We start from the raw sequence: 23,451 nt of genomic DNA, 5'->3' as shown, positions 1-23,451 counted from the left end.
TTCTTTTGACTTTGCCATTGTGTCAAATAAGAAAGCAGTGTGTTCAAGATGTGGCCTTAAGATTACATGAATAGATGTGTCTCCAATTAACTCAAATGTGTCAGTTAACCAATCAGAAGTTTTGGAAGCCACGACATCGTCATCTGGCTCAGTTTAGTACGGATAGGCAGTAAAAACAATAAGCCAAGCTTATGTTCTAAGAAAACAAAAACAGAGTTTACAAAGTAATGGTACCAGTGGGACCAAAGATGACTCTAGGAATCAGACACAGCCCAAACCTACTAAGCACTGAGCTAGGTGTTTTTTGTATCTTTCCTTTAAAGAGTTTTAACAACTTCTCTTTGTGAAGAAACAGGTTGAGTCATATCTGTCAAACATTCAATTCAATCATAATCAAACTGTTCTGTCTGTTCTTTCACAAACCTTTGGGTGTTATGATCCAAAACCTTTTCTAGGCATGGATGTTTATTTTTTATTTTTTTGTCCTAAAATACACTGCTGGTTAAATACTTAAAATTTTAACTTGTAGGAGTCAAAGAAAAAAAAAGACTTAGTGGTGTAGCAGAATGAGAAAAGTACATATAATTTTGTTTTTAAAACTGTAATTAACATGATACTGTGGTGCACAACTGAGAGATAAAATACAAAACCAAACGAAGAAAAAAGAGAAAACTCTTTTTCTTTTCGTTTCTCTTTTCAATAGAACCAAAGTTCAACTTTGATTTCCCAAATTTTAGGCTTTTGTCGAACAGATTTTCTTTCAAAGTAAATGACACAGTAAAATACATAATTATTACTATTGTGCGTCTTTGAATACTTGAAAGTATTTTTAAAAAAATGCATTTACATATATCACATGTTTTAAATACATGTATAATATAAGTAAAAAAGTAATTTTACGCAAAATGAAAAACATGTGTGATACTTTTATTTTGAAAACTGACGCCAGCCGGAAGTTTGCATGCACCACAAAATAATACGGAAATAGAGATTACACTTCTGCATCTCTACATTGTATGCGGTGCGGACGTTTAACTCCTTATAAAATCTTGAAGCGTCAAAGATAACTACCTCAAGGGTTAGTGTTTGTTTGTTTTTAATGTGTTTTTATTTTTAAAAATTACGGTAATTGTTTCGTTGACTTATCAGCTGTTGAAAATGATTGTCAGTTGTTTTTTAATATCCTGCTATCTGTTGCAATTAGGGTCAAAATTGACTTCCTGCTCGACATTAGTTTTTTTGTGTGTTGCTCAGGTCATAATTTTAATTTATACCGAGCTCACATTTATTTGCTACGCTACCTAGTTGTACTATTATCAATCATACACCAAATGTAACCAGTAGAATTTACTGGCTGTGTCTAATTTGTGGTTACTTTGATATTTCTTTCCACAGATGACATTAAAGGTGAAAGTGTCCTTTCTCCCTCCTCTTTTTATGTTTATCTTGTCACTTGGTTCTGACAGCCATACTCTCTCTGAGCGCTTCAGAAGTCCTGCCATCAGGGTTGTATCTAATGAAACCACAAAGAAAGGTAAATAATTCATGCTCCTTAGCAACCAGTTTTTTTTGCAAAAAAGAAAAGGAAAAAAACAACACAAATCATAGCTTTCATATTGAACTACTCTAGCCACCTAGCCTTTTGTTTTTAAATAGTAGTCTCCTTTATTGAAACAATCCAGTAAATGAGAGCCACTGTTCTCTGCAAACAATTCTGTGCAGTAAAGATTTTTTGGTATTGGACATAATGGCTCACTGTCCAGGGCACCATTACATCAGAGGGCAACACAAATACTTGGAAAAAATTAGGTTAGCTGCACTCAAATTTGTTTTTTTCAAATGGTACCTTGCATGTCTAAGCAGTGGAGAGTGGACACCCCCACAGTGTTGCTTTAGTGTAAGCACTGTACATTTTTCTAAAAGTATTGAAAGAGCATGTACACTGCTCAAAAAAAAAGGGAACACTTAAACAACACAATATAACTCCAAGTAAATCAAACTTTTGTGAAATCAAACTGTCCACTTAGGAATCAACACTGATTGACAACGGGGACCCTCGTCGGGTCAATCAGTGTTGCTTCCTAAGTGGACAGTTCGATTTCACAGAAGTTTGATTTACTTGGAGTTATATTGTGTTGTTTAAGTGTTCCCTTTATTTTTTTGAGCCATATATTTTATTCAATTTTTTTTCTATTTATGTCTTTTTTCAGAACTTATATTTGTCTTTTTGCCTTCTTTCCCTCAAACTACACAATTGCCTCTTGTTTTCTTTATTTATTCATCATTTGATTATTTCTAGAGTGTTTTGAATGCTGTAAAGTACTTGCACTTCTCTGTATAAAAAGAGCTCTACAAATAAAGTTTGATTGATTGGACTTTGTTGTTGATACTCTAACTTCAAAGTTGGGGGTCTACAGCTCCAGCCCTCGAGTGCTTGTGTCCTCCAACTGCTGGATACCTTCCTGCTCCAACACACCTGAACTAAATGAGTAGTTAATTATGAGGCCTTTGCAAAACCATGATAATGGGAGACAACTATATGCAATTCAAGAGAGTGTGGGAGGCGGAAAGAGGAAGTAGTTATGACTCGACTTAGAATTGGGCATTCTGGACTTACCGGTTCGCTCTTTAAAATAGGAAAGCATGAGACTGGGGCTCGTAATTATTGCAATCAGGTGGAAACAGTGGAGCATGTCTTGTTAGAATGTGGTAAATACTCAGAGGAACGTCAGCTTTTAAAGTCATTACTAAGCAGAAAGAATATAGGACTGTCTATGATCAATCTATTAGGTAATAAATCTAATTTAGGTTCTTAAATAACACTGGGTTAATGAGTCGTATTTAGAATATGTGTAAGTAAGTGTGTGAATGCCAGTGCATGCTCATGCATTCATACATGTATTTAATGAGTGTGTTAAGATGTGAATTTGCACATCGTACACATCATTGAGGTATGTTAAATTCCCTCTGAGATCTCTGATGACGGGCTGCACAGTTGCGCAGTTGGTAGAGCTGTTGCCTTGCAGCAAGAAGGTTCTGGGTTCGATTCCCGGCCCCGGTCTTTCTGCATGGAGTTTGCATGTTCTCCCTGTGCATGGGTGGGTTTTCTCCGGGTACTCCGGTTTCCTCCCACAGTCCAAAAACATGACTGTCCAGTAAATTGTCCCTAGGTGTGAGTGTGTGTGTGCATGGTTGTTTGTCCAGTGTGTGTCTGTGTTGCCCTGCGACAGACTGGCGACCTGTCCAGGGTGTACCCCGCCTCTCGCCCGGAACGTTAGCTGGAGATGGGCACCAGCACCTCTCCTGACCCCACTAAGGGACAAGGGTGCAAGAAAATGGATGGATGGATGGATCTCTGATGACCACCTCCAGTCTGGTAGGTGGCAGTAAATGCACCTTAAGTTGGATGCCAGCTGCCAATAAAAATCAAAAGAAGAAGGCCTTTGCAAAATTTGTTGACACACACAGGAGGTAGTTCAGCATTTTGAGTTGGGTGTATTGGAGCAGAGATGAACCAGTTGGGGTAGATTTTCTGTGACAAACTCTTGGAAGATCTTTAGCTGATTTACATTCTTTCTGATTGTTAATCTTTATATCTATTGGACTAAAATTTGTTTTATAACCTAAAACCAATTGACGAGCTGCAGAATTTGCTTCTCTGAGGTGATTACTGATGTTTTTACTTCTTGGCTTTGTGTTAACACTTAACTCCAGACCAGCAAACAGCCAACGTTTCTTTTATAGAGGGTGTAACACTTCACATTGACAATTCATAAGTTATATTGTATCACCTTCACCAAACAATTTCTATCTATTCAGGAATGTATCAGTATATCAACGCTATTGTTGATATAATCCAGTAAATTAAATCCTAATTGTTCTGCTGTAAATTTAGTCAAACTTTTATAAAAAGAAAATACAGTTTACATTCTTTTGGAACCCAGCTCCAGATGTAGCAGCAGAGGTGGGAAGATATGAAGATGTGGCCAAGCGCATCATTGAGCTAGCTGTATTTGGTGCGGCCCAGAACCGCTCCTACAGACGGCTGGCTGACTTTACTGACACCATAGGGAACCGGGTCAGTGGGTCACAGAACCTGGAAATGGCTATTAAATACATGTACAACGCCATGAAACAGGATGGACTGGATGTTCATCTGGGTGAGTTTTGAAGATGTGTTTACAAAATCTTTCCTGAGAACCTCGTTTTTTTTGTTGTTTTTTTTTTGCATTTGTGTTCACTTGTCTTGTTTCTTCTACAGAACCAGTAAAAATCCCTCACTGGGTAAGAGGAAAGGAGAGTGCAGAGATGATTAAGCCCAGGACCAAGAGCCTGGCCATGCTGGGTCTGGGCAGCAGTGTCGGAACGCCTCCAGAAGGTTGATGATCAGACTTTATTAAGCCGTGTTAATTTGTTCACCAGCACTCCATTAGCATTCACCGACTCGTTCCTATCTGTTCAGGTGTTGAGGCTGAGGTGTTGGTGGTTCAGTCTTTTGAGGAACTGAAGCGTAGAGCCAGCGAGGCCACAGGGAGGATTGTGGTTTTTAACCAGCCTTTTATCAACTACCTGGAGACGGTTGCTTATCGCGCTTTCGGTGCTTCAGAGGCAGCTAAAGTGGGAGCTGTAGCTACACTCGTTCGATCTATCACCCCTTTCTCTATTAACAGGTATTTGTCCCCTTTCGCTGTCTAGTGCCCCTCCAGTTAATGCGGATAGTTTCCCATTGTTGTGCTTTTTCCTTCTAGTCCTCACACAGGTTGGCAGATCTACCAAGAAGGAGTGAAGCAAATCCCCACAGCCTGCATCACAGTGGAGGATGCTGAGCTAATGTGGCGTTTGGCCCAAAACAAACAGAAGATTGTGGTCAGACTCGTAATGGGAGCCCAGACTCTGCCGGATGCTGACTCTTTTAACACAGTGGCCGAGATAAGAGGCTGGCAGCACCCGGAGCAGGTAGCATTCACTCACTCATGTCTACCTGCATGACTTATTTATCTCTGTAAACCATCAGACCACAGTCTCTTTCTTTTTACTTCACACAAGAAGTTTTAGTCGTAGGGTAAGCGTATTGGGTGGATAATCTGAATGACGTGCATGGAAAAGTTAAAATATTGTTTAAGGTTTATACAATACTAAATCTAAAAAAATCGTTCTGTGTCCCTACTTTATCATGTTGGACAAGGATTGCAAGGCGACCCTTGGTTTTCCTCAACAAAGATTTTCCGAACTGTTTGGTCAGCATTTATTTTGCTGTAGGGGCACCTGGTCTTTCTGGGAACCTCTATCTAACAGAGCAGATTTCTGTTATGTAAACGCATGTCTTTCTATGTTCATAAACTTCCAAAATGTAATTATTTGAACTGTGATTTAGTTAGAAGTAGTATAAAGTTGGCCTGGCACTTTTTTGCTTAGAGTATCTGGCCCTGACCCTTGGTGGGTCTGGTTGGGTTTTAGTGTCAGGGCAGATTTTTTTTCTGTAAAAGGAGAACAAGATATTCCTCCTGTTGCATAAATGGCTTTGTTTAAAAAAAAACAATAGATTGCATGTTGCTACGACAACAAAGAGAGCTGGCCATAATAGTTGTAAAGAGATATGATTTCCCCCCCCCCCAACTGGTCCTCAACTTTTATGTTATGAGTCTTCTATGGGGAAATGACAAAGTAATTGGTCTATAAATGTACTGTCTGAAAAATCATTTGTAGCTTTGCCTGACAGAAGAAAGGAAGTGGAACAAATATAGTTCTGCCCAAATTATTTACACAGCTTAAGGCAGTGCTTCTCAATTTTAGTCCTTAGGCCCTACTGTTCTGCTTGTTTTATATGAGCCTCTGATTCAAATGATTGCATGGCCATCAAGTACTGCAGAAGGCTGTTAATCGCCCACAGATTCAATTCAGGTCTGTGGCAGAAGGGAAACACCTAAAACATGCAAGGCAGGGGGTCGTGAGGACAGGAATTGTGAAAGAATGTTTTGATTTGACCAAAATGAGTCTTCTGACTGGAAGTAATAATGCTTTTGACCAGCCAAAAGTCTGGCTTGAATCTGAAAGTTAGGTAAAGATTAAGGTGATGGCAAGGAGGCCTTCAATCTGTATAATGAGTTTCCCTTTAAGTTTTGAGAAGAGCATAAATAATGTTCGACATGCCTTTAAAGACAGAAGCTGTGACGGTTTTCTGGTCTGATACCTTCAAGAGCTTTTGTAAAACACAATGCCAAGTAGGAAAGACTTATTTGAGAAGCAATTCCTGGTGTCTATCAATCTGAAAAGCTCTATTAAAAAAAAAGAATTTTCCCCTAAACCGGGGCAATCATCAGCAAACAGAAAACATTTAGGACAGCTGATAGTAATTCCTGCAGGAAAAGGTCCAGCAAACTGCTCTGAAGGTCAGACTGAGATGAATCTCCAAAGCTGAGCCCTGGGCCTCAGTTTGCATGGTACATGTTCATACAATTTTTTTATAATATTTGAAATGTATGCACTTTAATTTCCTCTTTCTCAATCAGATTTAAGTTGGCTACATTAGAAATAAGTTTATAATATTTTTGTGTTTTGAGCTGCTAGCCACGGTCCTGAGCAGCATTCAGTCCATCTGTGTAGGAAAGGGAACTGAAACACATGGTCAGGCTGACATCATGTCTGGCCCTGAAACTTTGTGTTCCAGCTCACTGTTGCAGCAGTTGTGGCTGGCTGTGTGTGTGTGTGTGTGTGTGTGTGTGTGTGTGTGTGTGTGTGTGTGTGTGTGTGTGTGTGTGTGTGTGTGTGTGTGTGTGTGTGTGTGTGTGTGTGTGTGTGTGTGTGTGAGAGAGAGCGAGAGAACGCGAGGGAGAGGGCATGCACACTTGCTTAAAGAAAAATTTACATTTGAGGTTTTGTGAGTCATTTCCAGAGTTAGGTTGCCCTTTTAAGTCATCCAAGACTGCTGAGGTGCTTGGATTTTTTTTCCTCCCACTCAGACTTTGCTTTCAATCTTTCTTTGAAATAAAATTTTGAAACAGGATATGTACTAGTTTATTCCTCTGTAGTAGGTTGTGCAGCTTGTTGAACATGTAAACTGTCTGCAAAGTTTACACTGAAGATTGGAGGCTTTGCTGTTTTTCCCTCAGAAAGGCTCTGCTGTAGTTCTCTGAATCACTGTGTAGGATTTCTGCTTCACTTGTTTTGTTTGTGCTGCCTAATAAATATTTTAAACTGTAATCATTTCTGAAGCTTTTCCCCTTCAGTTGTGTCCAGACTTGTAAGTTGTTAGGCTGGGAACAAACTGTACAATCTTTTTCCTGATTTTACCAAAGTTTCACTGCTGTACTAAGCTTGTACCCGTCTGAACTAGTTGGGGACAGTTGGCATGGCTACTTGAGACAAAATATCTGGGGGTGTGAAGGCTACTAATGCAAATTTGGAGGTCTTTGAGGGAAACGGACCCAACCTCAGACGCAGTCAGTGAAACGTTAAAATATTTCAGGGAAATGCAAATGTAGAGTGAACTGATGATTACCTACCTACCTACAATCGTGTCGTAACAGCGTCTTGTCTTTTCTATAACAGGTTAGTTGCAATACAAAAACTTAGCATGCCAAATATACACAACAAATGAGAACCAAAACACTAGAGGTTGTTTTAAATGTGTTTTAATTTAGTTTGAAATGAATGCAGCAATTAGATGTTCAGAATGGAATATATAAATGTATTTTTAGGGAATGTTTATGAGTACTCCCAGTCTTTTCTAAATCTGTAAAATGATGGAAGTGTGGTGTTTTTCCAGATTTAAACACCATGGCATTACCATGCCAGTGTTTCTGGAATATGTAAAAAAAAATATGCACACGAGAAACTAAGGAAGTATGCAGCTGAAGGGTGACATTTTGACATTACGTTAATTCAGGCATCAAGGCATAAAACTTCCACAAAGAAGATTTATGTTGCAACTTGTCCAGTGAAAAGAATGAAGTGGTAGTCTAAAACATAGTTTTAGTGAATGGAAACAGCTGAAAGTCTTATCAGTCTTTTTCCACATAATCAACCACCTTTATCATAAGCATTTGAATAAACTACATATTTTTTTCTTTTTTGTTTTGTTTTTAATCTGTAAAGCACTTTGAGTTTCTGCTGGGGTGAAAACAAAGGTTCACTTGATAATGTACCTGTCAAAACAATGTTTTTACCGCATAGCCCTGTTTTAACACAAATAATTTTTCCCTAAAAAAGCTAATGGCATACATCTGGCTGACAGAAGTGAAGTTATAATACTCACCTACAGTTGGACGGCAGCTGCAGAGAAACACTTTATATGCTTCAAGTTCTAGAGCTGCAGCGTCTTTGGTTAAAAATTAAGGAGGGATATTTGGAGGGAGTTGTCATTTATTTAATTTAACACCACAACCCACAGAGGTCGGCAGACATTTTGTACTGCCAGAAGACTGCTTAGAAATCACAGTAAACCTATATATTTTCATAGCTGGGAAAATTAATGCACACAACAGACACCTGTGGTTGCATTGATGGTCTGGCTGCTGACTCTGCTTAAATTATCTAGCATCAATTATGGAGGAAAAAAACAATGTCTTTTGTTCCTTCTCTTGAATCCTGTTCTTATACATAAGCATTATTTCAGGTTTTGAAACTGTTTCAGGTGGGCGAGAAGAGCCAATCCAGTGCTCACACCATTGTTTTTGAGTGGGTGGGAGATAAAACAATTCGCTTAAGAAGCAAGTGATTATTTGGTGCTGTAGTAGCTGACAGTGTAACTAAATGTGAAATGTCCTCAGTTTAAATTGTGTAAAAGTTGCTTCTCCACTGATTTAATAATCCATCGCTGACAGAGGATTTAAGCTGGACACGGAACATTTTATTTCAAGGAATGTTTTGACTTCTGGGTTGTTGACCAGATAGTTTGTCAGGTCAAGATCTGCTTCTTGTAACTTGGGGGTCAGAATCGTCCAGCTGATATGAATGTCTGTCTCGCTTTCAGATCCCTGAACCAGATAAAGAGATTCTGTTCTTTTACCTTTTTTGATCTTGTGTGTTGAGGTAAAAAAAAATCAGCTGTTTTTTGTTTGATAGCATATTGTGCATTAAATGTAAGATATATTGTTTGTTCAATAGAGTTGTTTAGAGATGTGGACGTAAAAAGGGCTTGGTAGCAAAGTCTTATTCCATGGAATATCCCTGAATGTGCATTTTCAAACTGCTGCGTCCTTACCCTCCTGCAGTGGCTCCTGTTGATGTTTACACAGTTTATCTGCACTCTCTGACAGGTTGTCCTATTGAGCGGTCATCTGGACAGCTGGGATGTGGGCCAGGGTGCCATGGACGATGGAGGTGGAGCCATGATATCCTGGGAGGCTCTGTCCCTCATCAAGGACCTGGGTAACCCTTGGGAAAATGTAGAGGAAAAAGTTCCACATATACAATATTTAGCTCTTAATACCTCTCCTTCTTATTTTGCGTCTTTGCCTGCATAACCGGGACAGTTTCTGCTCAGACATGTCGATATCACTCTTTATTTCTTCCTTTGCAGGCTTGCAGTTTTAGAGGAATGACCTTTAGACACAGTACTGGGGCTGGTTTGGGCTAGTTTTCACTATCTGCAGTCTTTAGAGGGGATTCACCTAAGGAGTAGGGTTTCAGTTGCTCCAGGAGGAAAAATCCCTCACATCCATTATAAAAAACAATCTTTGAAGGAGATTCACGCACTGATGTAATATCTATGCAACGAGACGATGTCATAGTGTGGCCGTTGATATCTTCAGTCTTATTTTGCAGATGTTCTTTGGGAAAGTCGCATCCTACAAAATCTGTTATTGCTTTAACTCATGAGAAATATGAGTCTACTGTGTTTCAGAAGTTCCTTTCACCTCTGACATTCCCATTGTTTTCCGTGGACTGGCCTCATTTTTAAGCATGACAGAAAGGCTGCTTGCTGCAAAAAAAAATTCCCAGCTCTCCCTTTTGTTCAAATATTAGAAATATGGTGAGCAGTAATGGAAATACAGCAGTCCCATAGCTGGAGGAAATAACCTATTGCTCTTCCCATTAACCCTTTGTTATAACAGGGAGAGATATTCCTCCAGATCGCAGAAGGTAAGACTGTAATCAGTGTCCCAGGCATTCTCATCACTCTGTGGAGAGCTTTCATGTCAGCTATTGTGCATCTGCTTTGCCAAGACGTGGTTAGGAGTTTCTCCATGAAGATGGAGGGAGGAATTCCCTCTTGATTCAGATTTCTGAGGAGGCTGAAATCCTCTGCTGGGCTTTTTTTGCCTTTTATTTTAGTGTTAACGCTCCAGAAAATAGGTCGGGATTTTATCATATTACATTTTAGTGAAGATTTAAAGTTTCTCCAGTATTTTAATTTAACTTGATCATTTTTAGCTGGAAATAAAAGCCATCATAGAGGCCTCCCTTCAGCAGTCAGGGAAGTCAAAGGATTTATCTCCTTGTAAATCATCTGAAAATGAATCTGGAGCCTCTCGAGGAATGTTAAGGAGTGACTTGCTGCTGCAGCGCCATTCTGGGCCTCTTCTTGTATTGCTGCTGCTTTTTTAGCGTCAGCCCTCAAAACAGCTTAGCTCACCAAACTAACCTCACATTTGCCTTTCTAAACTACAGTTGGACCCTCTGATGCTTTTAGATATGGCCACTGCAGGTTAACTCTAACCACAGAGCAGGACATGCAGCATGCAGGACAGAGAGGCCTGAGGACCAGGGTTGGGGACCTATGACCTAAATGACCCAAGTGACAAACTAAAAACTCAACTCTTTTGGTTGTGTTTCATTTAATAGAGCTATAGATTTTTGCAGCCTCTCCACTGACTATGCGTCACTTGGCCGGGTCTTTAGAAAAATGTTGTCCTTTCCCAGCCTGTTAGTTTTGGTGAATAGCCATATCTTGGTAGGTCTGAAGCGTGGTTAGGATTCTTTAAAATCCTAGCCATGCTTTAATCTTCTCCACAACTGTGCCCCTGACCTGTCAGCTGTGTTACCTGGTCTTCATGATGCAGTTTGTTCACTATTGTTCTCCAGATGACTAAACAGTGTGTTCATCTTCTCAAAGGTTTGCGCCCAAGAAGAACTTTGCGAGCGGTTCTGTGGACAGGTGAGGAGCAGGGTGGTGTCGGTGGACAGCAGTACTTCAATCTACACAAGGTATTACTACTCTCCACTTAAGAGAGGGGGGGAACACAATAACAGCCGGAAAGCAAATATCTCTCCTGCTGAAACAGAGCAGGAAGGGTCAAGACATTGTGAAAGCACCCTGTACAAGTGTGGAAATGTCCTTCCAGCAGACTGGTGAGCACTTGGCCAGCTCCCAGATTTTTCTCTGCAGCAATCGGGTCTTACAGTTTCCTTCTTTAGAGCTTTGGCTGCCCACCAGACTCTAAAACTTGATAAGCTAACTACTTGAAACCAGAGATAAAGAGTTCATGCATTTTTGAAAACAAAGTAATCATTTTTCACAAGGATGCCATAACTCTCATGAGAGCTTTTTATGTTCTTTCTGAAATGTGTAAATAAAAATTTATTTCCCTTTTATAATAACAAAGTCTCTTTAGCGACTCCTAGTGGTTGTTTATAGTATGTGTGAACAGATGTAAAGATTGATGTAACTGACTGGATTGAATCTTTTGTGGGGTTACAAACCATTTTGTGCCTTTTTTTTCCCATGCTTTCACAACATTGTGGTTACATCTGCTTTATCCTCACCCACCCGCTTCACTTCCTTTCCCCACACAGGAGAACATCTCCAACTTTGACCTTATTATGGAGTCTGACCTGGGGACGTTCACCCCGATGGGTCTGCAGTTTTTAGGCAGTGATGCGGCACGAAAGGTGAGATCAAAGGTCAAGCTGTTTTTAGAAACTTAAGACATCAGTTGTACAGGGTGAGGTGAGAAACTGTTGCATGGCAAATATGATTTGTTCAGTTCAGCTTGAAATACTAAAACTTTACTGTTTATTGTATGCAAAGAAGAAACAGAAACATCTAAAAGAAATTATTATTAAAAATATGTGGAGTGGAAAATGGTTTGTATTTTCAGATTTTATTCTGTCTCGTCAACATAGTTATTTTTAGTTGCTTCAGTCAGAGCCATTTGGTTTTTTTTTTTAAACTTATAATGTAATTTTTTCCCTTTTATTTGCAAAATCTGGCCTTTATTTTAGACAGTTTTCTTCTTTAAGTTCCTCATACCCATCCATCTGTCCTTTCATCCATTAGTCTATCTTTCCATGCGTCTTCTGTTTCATCCGTCCACACATTCATCCATAAATCTTGAAATCAAATAGCAATTCACTGAGAAGTCAGAACATTTGGCTTTGGGAAAATATTGGAAAATATATGTATAGGAATCCTGTGTGACACTTTGAATCTGTTGTATGATACAAAACAATGGATATGTTTTACCTCTTGCATTGTTATTAAAAAGCTATAACAACAAATGACTGTCCGTATCTACAGGTGATGGAAGAAGTGATCAAACTTTTGGCTCCCATTAATGTGACCAAACTGGAGACCGATGCTGAGGGGACAGATATCTTTCTGTGGATGCAAGCAGGAGTCCCAGGTTAGTGTGATCAATATGCAATATGCATGTGCAACTAGCATACGTGGTAAAATTAGGTGGACACGCAGAAAAATGAAGACCTATATGTACCAAAACCTTAAATTGTATTTTTCAGAACACGCATCAAAAGGGAAATGCCTATTAGTTGTGGTTCTCTTTTTCATAGCCTTTTTCTGCTGATTGCTGAACTATAAACAGCTTGCTATAGGGAAGTGGCGATAGAAATTCAATGGAACCACAAAATGAAACTTTCAGATGGTCTTAGTATGGATATAAAGCTTCCACTCAGAATCCTGATATGAAGTCAGATATCGGAAACCGGACCTCTAACCGATGCCAGACGTTGATCTTTGTGAAAACGTAGACTAATATTAAAGCATGGGGCCAAAAAAGTATTCTGTGAATTGCTTTGCAGAGCTTTAATATTTAAGCATCACTTTTAATTCTGTTGTTGAAACAGTTTCTATCATTTTGTTGAGATGTATGTGTGCGATCTTTAGAGGAAACAAAGAGAATCGCAGCACAAGAGTTTTCCTTGTGGAACGTTTTAAAAGCTGCAGCGAAACAGCTGAGAGTTCAGCGTCTCGATCAAAGGGCATTTTTCAGCATTACTGTCTTCAGCGATGCTGCAATCGGCCTGTTCACTTACTCAATATTATAGATGTAATACAAGCCAAAGGGAGCAAAACTAAAATTTCAAATTTAACAATTTAGAAAAGATGGGTGCAAGACTGTTTATACAGGGTAAGTATTGATGAAGATACTCTGATCTTTGGCAGCTTTAAACCATAATTTATATACATTTTTCTAAATATATTCAAAGCAGAAATAAACTTCTCAAAACGGGAACAATTCGGTCTGAATGTACAGCCGCAGATAAGCAGCAAACATAGAGCCCTCTCTTCCTGTCTGCTCTTGGATAGTTGCTGTGTTATTGTTGGGTGAAGAAACCATTCTGGAAAGTCCAGAAAGGAGGGTGGGGTACAGATAAAACAAATTGTACAGATCAGTCTTGTTTGGTCAGATTCAATGATTCTCTGAACAGGTTGTTAGGGGCTTGCTGCTGTTTGTTTGTGCTGATTATTTGCGTAGAGATGGTATTTCAGGCTTAAATAACAATGATGATAAACCAACTCCTTTTTGTACAAATTCCACACGTTAATCTTTTCCAGTTCTATTAGACCACTTTTGAAACAGAAATTAACCCCTAATGATCCAAGAAAAGCAACTTTGTTCATTGCTGTTTGCAAATGTCGCTTGTGCTTCAGATTTACGGGCGTACCAGAAATATGGAAATGTAAAGTTCTGCTAGGAACTTCTGCATGTAAAAAGAAAAAAGGAATTAACTGTGCTACATTTTTTTAAACGCATAAAATCTAAGTAATTTAAATTAGTACGGCCCTGAAGTTATTGTTTCTGGCACTCTAAAGGAAGTGCCAGAAACGATAACTTTAGCGTGTTTCTGGCACTTCCTGCTTTTACTCACAACATTTTTCATTTCATAGTAATCCAAACATAGGCCCAATTCGCAATTGGAATATTCCTGTCATTTAAAATCAAGACAAATTCTCCCCAATCCTAAAGTTCTGAGATCAGGACTTTAGGATTACTTCTTTAAAACGTTGACTGATCTCAATAATTTAGCGTTTGGAAGATCTACTTAGTCCAAAACTTTTTAATATTTTATAGATTCAATATTTTAAAATATTGTCCTTTTTTTTCAAATGTATGAATCCATCCTATTTATACCAGATTGACTGGTGTAAATATGCAGCATATTTAACTGTTTATTACAAAAGATGCTGTCTGTTTAAAGAAAATTAAGTGTGAAGAGCAAACAGAAAATTAAAATGTTTAAAAACATTTTTAAGATCAGTAGATGTTTGGTACAGATGGTGCTTTATAGGCTGTTGCTTTGACGTCTAGTTTCAAGCAAAAAAGAACAAAAAGGCATGCACTGAAGAATAAAGACGGCAATGAAATATTTATTTCACAAATCAAATTACACAATCTAATTTGGCCTAAGGCCACAGAGTTGGTAACAAGCTTTGGCACTCTTTAATCCAAACTGCAATTTCTTAGCTATTTCAAAGCTTTGTGTCAACATAGTGTGATTTCTTTTCTTTGTGCAGCAGTCTCTGTGGAGTCATTCCCCTCAAAAGTAGAGCTGCTTTGTTACCTCTGTAGCTTTGATCCAAGAAATCCATGAGATCAAAAATCAAATCGAGACACGGGGACGGCTCTGGGTCCCGACAGCTTCTGTGCCTCACAGGGAGCTTCCACAGCATGGGGCAGATGGCAAGGTGTGAAATATTATTGCGAAAAGTTGTGCAATTAAGCCTCACGTGGCTTTTCTAGGTGAGGCGTTGCAGCACCAAAGAAAAAAATGCTCTGCGTGTTAAAGTCTGCCATTCTCCACTCGGAAGTAAAAGACATCTGCTGCACCTCGGCGTGATGCAGTTCATGTCGAGTTGGATTCGCTGCTTTCTGAGGGGACCACCACCTCCTCTGCCAGGCTGCGTCGAGGTCTCTTGGATGGGCTCTCCTTCAGCTTTTCTCCAGGCTGCAGGAGCAGCAGGGGGCTGTCTAAGGTGATGGTTTCTGTGCAAACGCCACAACTTCGTCTCTTCACTCCGACCTGCGTACCTGCAACACAAATTAACAGAATGTTTAAAACAAATGCATCTGAAGACAATCGTCTAAGACTGGCAAGCTTTATCGTTTAGATTTATTGAAAGGCTAATTATCAAACCTGTGCTTTTAAAGCTGTTCGGACACGCGATGGGCAGGCGTGCGCCGACTGCTCGCGTTTCTGTGGTTAGGGGCTCAGTCTGGGAGGCCACATGGTTCACAGCAGATGCCACCTCACATATGGTTTTCATACGATATTCCTAAACATTGAAACAAATGATAGGTTTTACTCACCTGACCTCAACTGGTCAGCATTATGTTATGGTTTTGAATAACATATCAGACATAAAGCAATAGTCAGTAGTAAGACAATCAAGCTCTCATCAAGCTCATGTTAACTCACTCGTGTCCAACTATCCATCTAGACAGAAAATAGTAAAAAATAAACACTCTGCTTTTCCAGACAAGTTTAAGAATAGTATGAATTTGGGCCTAAACCAAATGGACGTGATGCAGATACTTTTTGTGTAAATTTCCAGAATAAGATTTTCACTTAATGACCAGTAAATAAATCCAAAAAGTTAAACATCTGACACTTTTTCGGATGTGCGACAATTTTTATTTTCTACAAAATAATCAGTTTACTTTAGTTTCTTTTCACATGCTCATGTTGAATACATTTAGCATGCAAAAAATGTAGAATTTGAAATTAAAATACTTAGCTATTTAAATTTGGAAAACAAAATTTGACAATTTTGGCCAGCAAAAGAAAAAAAGTTTGAACACTGGTATGTGGGCCCTTTCCATACTAGACTTAGTGGTCTTATGGAATTAAGACCATTAAATTCTCATTAAAATATAATTTTAGGTCTTCATTAGCTGCGAGCCTTAATCATTAAAGTCAACAGAAATTTAGGAAATGTATGTATATAGTATCAAGTTTCAGTTTTTGAAATGCATTTACAAAATACAACAACTCTTCCAAATAGGGATGAGCATTTATCATACTATGTGATCAATTTCTTAGAATTCTGATTTATTGTCACAATAAATGTCAACGTTTAAAAAACCCAATGATTTTTTACTATTTTATCCACTGTTAATGAGTTTAATATTCTTAAATATATTAATAAATATACAAATGAATATATTATTGATATATTAATATCAATATTACTAAACTGCGTGCAGTTTAGTGATAAATACATTTGCGTTTGTGGGGGTTGGATTAATTTGTCATGCAATCACAGCCATGCACTAGAAAATAAGTAATAAATAGTTATAGTCGTCACTTGTACCGTTCTAATAACAGTACCGGAAAATGTGATAAAAATAAGTACCCTATTTCCAAGTAATTCACTTGAAGTGCGGTGAAATATTTCTAAGTGAGCGACGTTCCCTCACTCTGAAGCTCACTGAATGCCATTCGCTCCTCTGATTGGTTGAAGCTAGCTCGTGGTGTTCGGCCTATCCAATGATCTGATCGGAATTAGAACTACCGACCACTTTCTCCTTCCTTCGAAACTGTGCGACACACAATTAGTCAAAAATAACAGCGAAGCTTCGTGCATCTGCACACTTTGCAGCCTTTTTACCAGCACACACCAGCTTCCTGTACTTACATACACTCCTGGATCGTGATACGGGTTCCGGAGCGTCGGAACCGCTCCATCTCTCAGCTGCAACTTCTCCGACCACTTGGACCAGTTCAGGAAGCAGGCTTTTGTAAAATGGTGTGCACATAACACAAGGTCGGGTTGGTACTGCTTGGGGATGCTGTTGAAGATGAACCGCAACCACTTCTCCTTCTGGTCGGCGCGTTCCGGGAGTCCAAACCTGATCGGTTGAGCATCGCAGTTCAGAATACAGCGTCTCTCCAGCTGGGCCATGCCTGCAAAACAATGAAGAGTAGCTCCGCCGGAAACACGTGACCTCCACTTCCACAAAGAACGGAGATGTGTGTAGTTTGTTTCAGGAAACTTTATAGCCATGTGATATATGAACAGTAATTGTGCAATAAAACCCCAGCTCTACTGTATGCATATATTTATGAATGATTTAATTTTTTACTTGCTTTTTGGAGCTTTCCCGGGAATTTTTTCAAATAACTGAAGAAATGCAAATCACTCATTAAAAGTATGTGCACATGTAAATTTTATTTTAAAAAGAGGTAATAGTTGTTTTTTTATAAAAACTAATAGCTTGCATTCCACAAGTCACACCTTTTGTGGATGATCGGCAAGAAAAAAAGCATATTTTCGGAAGCTGGTCACAGTTAAGATGAATTATGCTAACCAGTGGCGCAAAAAGTGGGTATGCAGGGTATGCAACGCATAGGGGCGCAGCACCAGAGGGGGCGCCAAAACCCCGTCTGGAGGGGGCGGCACGCCGATGTTCTCCCATACATTTCAGCGCACCTTACCTCGCGCACATAACGAGGTAAATGTAGCGAGTTTTACCTTTCACGTATCGTCGCCCCCTGGGGGGAGGGAGGTGGTTGAGTGAGCGTCGCTCCTTCACCCTGACGTTCCTTCCCTCGGGGGGAAGGGGGGCGCCGATCTATGTTTTCGCATCCACCTGAATAATGTGTAGTTGCGCCACTGATGCTAACTACCGGACAGTCCTGGAATAATGTCTATTAAACGCTGCAAAAGACGTGGACGAAGGGGCAGAAGGTTTATGTTCCAGCAGAAAGATTCTTACACATACGACCAGAACTGGAATAAAACTGTTTACAAGAAAGCATATTCATGTGCAGTACTGGCTTGTCAATGTCCAGACCTAAATCAAATTGGGAATTTGTGGAAACACTCGAAACTATTGTTTTACTTTTCGGATCAGATTTGTGACTAGTGTGTGTGACTATTCTTCTTCATGTTGCACACAGGGGCCAGCCTTCATGTGGCAGACAGTCGTTACTTTTGGTTCCACCACAGCGAGGGGGACACTATGACAGTCCAGGACCCTCACGACATGGACCTCTGCTCAGCGTTGTGGGCCGTGGTTGCGTACGTCGTGGCTGACCTGGAGGACATGCTACCCAGAAGGCCGTAATGTCAGATTTATCACAACCTGAATCGTGTTGCACTTTTACTGAATGAGTTTTAGTTTTGTCCTCAAAAAGACACGAGTGTTTGGATGAATGAGAGAACATAAAATCTGATGCACAAGGGTAGCATGTAAAGTTAAATTAAGCTCAATATACTTGAAAAGATTTTCAGAATTAGATTTTTACTGGCAATATTCTTGAATGGAAAATGTTCAGTGCAACACCTAGTTTTATTTTATCTTCCTGTCAAGGGTGTAGCCTGACTCTCTGTCAATAACCACTAGAGAAAGCCTGTCTCTAATGGACAATGAGGACAAGCGGATTTAATTAATGGATGGATGCATAGTCTTTCTTTTTTCCTATTAATGTAATATCGTAGTAAAATTAGGCCGCAAACATATAGCGTAATGCAGATTGCTAAGAGATATTGATGTGGAACTGAGCTTTCTATCCCAGCAAGCATTGCATTGCCTCTAGCGGTGGCATAAACTTAGTTTTATGTCATTTGACAAGGTGCTCGATAAATATTTTCCCCGCACCAAAGACAAAAGCTACATGGACATCTGCTTTTTTTGTTCTCTGGTCCAAGAGGTATGTCTGCTGCACCAGAACGGTCCACAGGTTCATGTTGAACTGGTCTTGTCCTGAGCAGCTTCCTCCTCATATTCCAGTCCAAGTTGAAGTCTCTTGGATCGTCTTTTTACCAGAGTTGGATGTAGGAGCAGCCGTGGTGACTTTAAGGGGTCTGTGCAGATAATACGATGTTGACTATTAAACATCACCTGTGAGCCTGTTTAAAAATAAAAAATAAAAATGTTGAAGTAACAGAAAGTTTTCTGAATGAGTTTTATTCCTCAAATGTATTATTTTAGTAGCAACAATCCCATTATGTGCAAAGTAACATACCTGTAGTTTGAACTTTAATTTGTCGTGGTATCCTGGTCAGCTGTGTGCCGACTGATCGTGTGTTTGTGGAAATGGACGGAGCGTTGGTCTGGGACGCCACATGTCGTACAAAGTACATCACCTGGTACTCTGTCTTTTCATGACAGTCCTAAACAGCCACACAAACGAGATTTTACAGCCCTTATCACAACCCGTCAATATTACCTTACTCTACGCTTTATAACAGGAAATGACAAGCCAAAATCTATTGGAGCAGATGAGGACAATTCACCCCTTTAGAATTTTGTGATTTGTTGCATTACACCCTGTGTTTAATATTTTTAAAGTCTAAATTACATGTGATGCGTAAACATTGCACTAAATACTCTAAGTTCAAATCAAATAAGAAAAAAAAAAAAACTTTTATTTTTTTATGTAGCTGTTAAACATATTCAAGTTATAACAATATAACTTGGCCTGACATGACAAGCTATAGTTATATAAGCTGAAAGTTCAGACATTCAGCTTTCCTTTGAGCTCCTTAACATGAGCCACCTTGTTTTTAAAGGGACCAAAAATAATTGGCCAATTGACTCAAAGGCTATTTCATGGGCAGGTGAGGGCTATTCCTTCGTTATACCATATTTACAGACAAAAACACTAAAGTTGATGTGTGGCTTGGTGCTCACATTTAGAACATTTTGCTGTGAAAAAACACTTGCAGTCAAAGAAGTGCTCCTTACATTTGGCTACATATTGTATATTTCTTTTTCTTTTTTATTTTACTATTACTTATTTTGCACCATTACATCAAAGGGATTTCTTAGCCTGTGAACATGCCAATTAAGTGAAACACGCCATCCCAGTAAACATAAATGGTTGACGATCAGTGAATGAGTTAGTTTAGGTATTTTCAATGTACTGAGGCAAAAAGTGTAACTCTAATAATACCTTTGTACCTTACCTGAATAAGAGGTGTCATTGTGGCTCCTGAACAGTATGATTCATCCTCCTCCTCTTTTTTTATTTCTACTGATGCAAGCATGGTGGAACTGCCCGGTGGGGTCGGGCTGACCTTTCTGCCCGTTTTGCAGTCATCCTTGGCAAGTAACACAGGACTTTTCTTAACCACTACAGGATATATTGTTGGGACCTGAAAGTCATCTATCAGATCCAGCTTCCTAACCCATTTCATCGACCAGGCCATGTGGTTTGTATAACAGTCTGGCTGGAAATGCTCGCTACAGATCCTCGATGAAGGAGTGTTGCCATTCCAAGTCGGTCTGGTCCTCCTCACGAACTCATTCCAGGCTTTCATCGTCTCCAAGTTATTCGGGAATCCGTGCAGGTTTCTCACGTACGGCTCAGGTCGTTTCCCGCAGCCCTGAACGACGCAGATACACACCATTGAAGGAATAAATCACTTAAAAACACGCGAATTGAGAGAAAAACAAAGGGGAAGAATCCCAGTAAACACTCCGATCAATGAGACATGCGAGGTTTGTGTACTTTCTCTTCATTACCGCCACCAACTGGATTGGAGGATAAGTACAGCACTGCTGTCCCTCGTCACTATGATGCGTTCATCTCCTGCTCAAGGCAGGAGAAAAAGTAATATCATTGGGAAGACAAACAGTGATTAGAAATGCTCTAAATACATTTCTAACGACAAATGAAATCTGAAATAATTTAATAAGCCTAAACTTACACTGCATGAATGCCACAATAGCAAAAACAAGTGTGTCACATTTATTATCAGAATGATCTCTTTAAACAATGAAGGAAAACCCAGCTAGTGTTATGGATTAGAAATCACGTTTTATTAAAAAAAAAAAAGAAAAGAAAAGCTGTATGCAAACTTATGGTTTCAACTGTAAGGTTTCTATTTGCACAAAACATTCTAAATTGAGCCATTCATTGATATATTTTATTATTCCATTAAGCAGCAATATCTGTGGAGTTGCTCTCAACAAAAAGAGGGCTAATGATGTCGCTACAGATTGTTTCCAAACAATCTGATATCAGAAGAAAATCCCAAAAAAAGTGAGGTTCTAGCAGCTTTTGTCCATTTCACATGGCCAGTTTCTAAGAGCTATTGAGATAGAACAGAACGTTCCACCCCAGCAAGCATTGCACAGTTTTCAGTTGTAGCATAAAGCAAGTGCATCACATTTATTAACTTAATGACAAGGTGGCGGATAAACTTTTTCCCCGCACCAACGACAAAAGCTACATGGACACGTGCTTTTATGTTCTCTGGTCCAAGAGGCATGACTGCTGCACCGAAACGGTCCACAGGTTTACGTTGAACTGGTTTTGACCTGAACTGCTGTAGATGCGATGCCTCCTGAGGAAGCTTCCTCCTCACATTCCAGGGCAAGTCGAAGTCTCTTGGATGGTCTTTTAACCAATGTTGGTTGTAAGAGCAGCCGGGGAGTTTTTAAGGGAACTGTGCAGACACCATAATCTCGACCCATTTTCACCTGTGAACCTGTGAAATGTACATGGTCAAAGTAACAGTAAGCTTTCTGAAAGAGTCTTGCTTCTCATATTTATTATTTTACAGCATCAACAATCAAATTATGTGAAATGTAACATACCTGTACTTCGGGATAACCTGGTCAGCTGGGTGCCGACTGACCGTGTGTTTGTGGAAATGGACGGAGGGTCGGTCTGGGTCGCCACATGTCTTACAAAGTACATCACCTGGTGCTCGGCCTTTACATGACAGTCCTAAACAGCCACACATATAGAGAGATTTTACAGCCCTTGTCCCAACCTGTCAACAATAAGCTTTGGAACCGTATCTGTCAAGACAAAATGTAAAATTAGTATTTAAACCCCCCAAAAATAATGTTTTCATGACATGAGGCATGTGTTGAGGTCATGTGGATTTGCTGGAAAGTATTTCTTAATCCATCCACTCTTCACACAATCATTTCTTCTTCTAATTAATGATTTGCCCTGCTACTGACAAAAAGTATCTTAGGCTTTGTTTCACAGCAACCAGTTAATTCTTATGAGAAACCAATTCCTTGAATTCCCCCCAAACATTTCCTTAATTATTTATACCTGAATAGGAGGTGTCTCTGTGGTTCCAGAGCAGTGCGTTTCCTCCTCCTGTTTTATTTCCGCTGGTGCAAGCATGGTGGAACTACCTGGTGCCTTTTGATGGGTCTGTATATGTATGCCTGCTTTGAGATCATCCTTGGTGAGCGATGAAGCATTTTTCTCAGCCACAGCAGGATAAATCGTTGGCACCTGAAAGTCATCTATCAGATCCAGCGTCCTAACACATCCCATCGACCAGGCCATGTGGTTTTTATAACATGTTGGCTGGAAATGCTCGCTACAGATCCTCGATGAAGGAGTGTTGCCATTCCAATACGGTTTGGTCCTCTTCACGAACTTACTCCAGGCTTTTATCGTCTCCAGGTTATTAGGGAATCCATGCAGGCTTCTCACGTACGGCTCAGGTCTTTTCCCGCAGCCCTGAACGACGCAGGTAAACACCATTATAGGATGAATTCATTTAAAAACACGAAAAGGCGCAAAGAACAATGCTAACAAACACACTGTAGTCAATAACAACCGCCGAGACGCATGCGCGATCTGTCTTCTATTTTCTCTTCATTACCGCCACCTTGTGGATTGGAGGATCGGGACTCTACCTGTGAATCCCAATCTAGCAGAATGTCATAAAAATCACTTAGTTTAAAAAGGAAAGCTTACGTTACAAACAGAACAACATATTTCAGTTAATTTTAAAAGATCATGTATTACAGCAAATGAAGCGTCCAAATCATCCGGCCCCACCCCAAACATTTCAATATTAAGAAATATTGAATTTAACACAGAAATGGTGCAATCATACCATTATGAGGGAAGTATGCTGACTTGACTCCACATGTAAGTCAGTCTTGCAAAGGTCATTTCAAAAGAAAATTATGATTCACGGAGTGGTATACCCAAGAACCTCAATGGAAAGTTGACTGGAAGGAAATTTGTAGTGAGAAAAATCGTGCAAAAGCAACAGGGATGCATGCTGCCTTGTGGGGATTGTGAAACAAAGTTCATTCAAGAGTTGGGAAGAAGTTCCTAGGGTGTCTACTGCAGCTGGAGTAAATGCAGTTTAACTGCAAACGTATAGGTTTTTTTTTTTACTTTTTTTTTCTCACTTTTATTACCCCCAGATCTACAACTGGTTGTTTCCCTCCCCTTCCCTTGTTAGTGATTTTGATATACTAAAGAATGAGTGATTTTTGTTTTTTTTTTGTTTTTTGCTTAAGGTGTTTGACCATATACATGTAGAATTTACAT

General features: G+C 39.6%; 3 protein-coding genes across 5 annotated transcripts; 1 reads left to right on the top strand and 2 right to left on the bottom strand.

The window, feature by feature from the left end:
* Positions 1–949: 949 nt before the first annotated feature.
* Positions 950–19,077, top strand: LOC103478414 (carboxypeptidase Q). Its single transcript, XM_008432264.2, has 11 exons — positions 950–1,078; positions 1,396–1,534; positions 3,945–4,160; positions 4,262–4,378; positions 4,463–4,670; positions 4,749–4,956; positions 9,258–9,369; positions 11,057–11,148; positions 11,737–11,832; positions 12,461–12,566; positions 18,085–19,077. Exons 2-11 carry the CDS (start codon positions 1,396–1,398, stop codon positions 18,249–18,251), a joined length of 1,461 nt encoding a protein of 486 aa, XP_008430486.1. The 5' UTR covers positions 950–1,078; the 3' UTR covers positions 18,252–19,077.
* Positions 14,532–17,600, bottom strand: LOC145547611 (uncharacterized). Its single transcript, XM_081597311.1, has 3 exons — positions 16,820–17,600; positions 15,319–15,457; positions 14,532–15,212 (listed from the first exon to the last, which is right to left on the bottom strand). Exons 1-3 carry the CDS (start codon positions 17,186–17,188, stop codon positions 15,028–15,030), a joined length of 693 nt encoding a protein of 230 aa, XP_081453437.1. The 5' UTR covers positions 17,189–17,600; the 3' UTR covers positions 14,532–15,027.
* Positions 18,860–22,915, bottom strand: LOC103478415 (THAP domain-containing protein 10-like). 3 transcript variants are annotated; one of them, XM_081597310.1, is made up of 5 exons: positions 22,204–22,915; positions 21,732–21,864; positions 20,096–21,622; positions 19,153–19,300; positions 18,860–18,991 (listed from the first exon to the last, which is right to left on the bottom strand). In XM_081597310.1, the coding sequence occupies exons 3-5, from the start codon at positions 20,537–20,539 to the stop codon at positions 18,870–18,872; spliced, it is 714 nt and encodes a 237-aa protein (XP_081453436.1). In that variant the 5' UTR covers positions 20,540–21,622; positions 21,732–21,864; positions 22,204–22,915; the 3' UTR covers positions 18,860–18,869. The 3 variants fall into 3 exon arrangements, with proteins under 3 accessions (XP_081453436.1, XP_008430488.1, XP_008430487.1); XM_008432266.3 differs by having other exon boundaries at positions 18,870–19,036; positions 22,204–22,913; XM_008432265.3 differs by lacking the exons at positions 18,860–18,991; positions 19,153–19,300 and having other exon boundaries at positions 21,041–21,622; positions 22,204–22,761.
* Between the last annotated feature and the right edge of the window lie 536 nt (positions 22,916–23,451).

Source organism: Poecilia reticulata, chromosome 16 (genome assembly GCF_904066995.2).
Source record: "Poecilia reticulata chromosome 16, P_reticulata-male-v2, whole genome shotgun sequence".
Lineage (NCBI taxonomy): Eukaryota > Metazoa > Chordata > Actinopteri > Cyprinodontiformes > Poeciliidae > Poecilia > Poecilia reticulata.
This window is presented reverse-complemented; position numbering and strand designations above follow the sequence as displayed.

Excerpts from the sequence above, each read along its gene's own strand:
- LOC103478414 (XM_008432264.2), top strand. The coding sequence starts at position 1,396 with ATGACATTAAAGGTGAAAGTGTCCTTTCTCCCTCCTCTTTTTATGTTT. Across the intron at positions 11,149-11,736 it reads AGTACTTCAATCTACACAAG|GAGAACATCTCCAACTTTGA; the intron begins GTATTACTACTC and ends TTCCCCACACAG. Across the intron at positions 12,567-18,084 it reads GATGCAAGCAGGAGTCCCAG|GGGCCAGCCTTCATGTGGCA; the intron begins GTTAGTGTGATC and ends TGTTGCACACAG.
- LOC103478415 (XM_008432265.3), bottom strand. The coding sequence starts at position 22,647 with ATGGTGTTTACCTGCGTCGTTCAGGGCTGCGGGAAAAGACCTGAGCCG. Across the intron at positions 21,865-22,203 it reads CAGAGACACCTCCTATTCAG|GACTGTCATGTAAAGGCCGA; the intron begins GTATAAATAATT and ends GTGGCTGTTTAG. Across the intron at positions 21,623-21,731 it reads CAGGTTATCCCGAAGTACAG|GTTCACAGGTGAAAATGGGT; the intron begins GTATGTTACATT and ends TACATTTCACAG.
- LOC145547611 (XM_081597311.1), bottom strand. The coding sequence starts at position 17,188 with ATGGCTATAAAGTTTCCTGAAACAAACTACACACATCTCCGTTCTTTG. Across the intron at positions 15,458-16,819 it reads ATCACGATCCAGGAGTGTAT|GAATATCGTATGAAAACCAT; the intron begins GTAAGTACAGGA and ends TTCAATGTTTAG. Across the intron at positions 15,213-15,318 it reads GAACAGCTTTAAAAGCACAG|GTACGCAGGTCGGAGTGAAG; the intron begins GTTTGATAATTA and ends TTTGTGTTGCAG.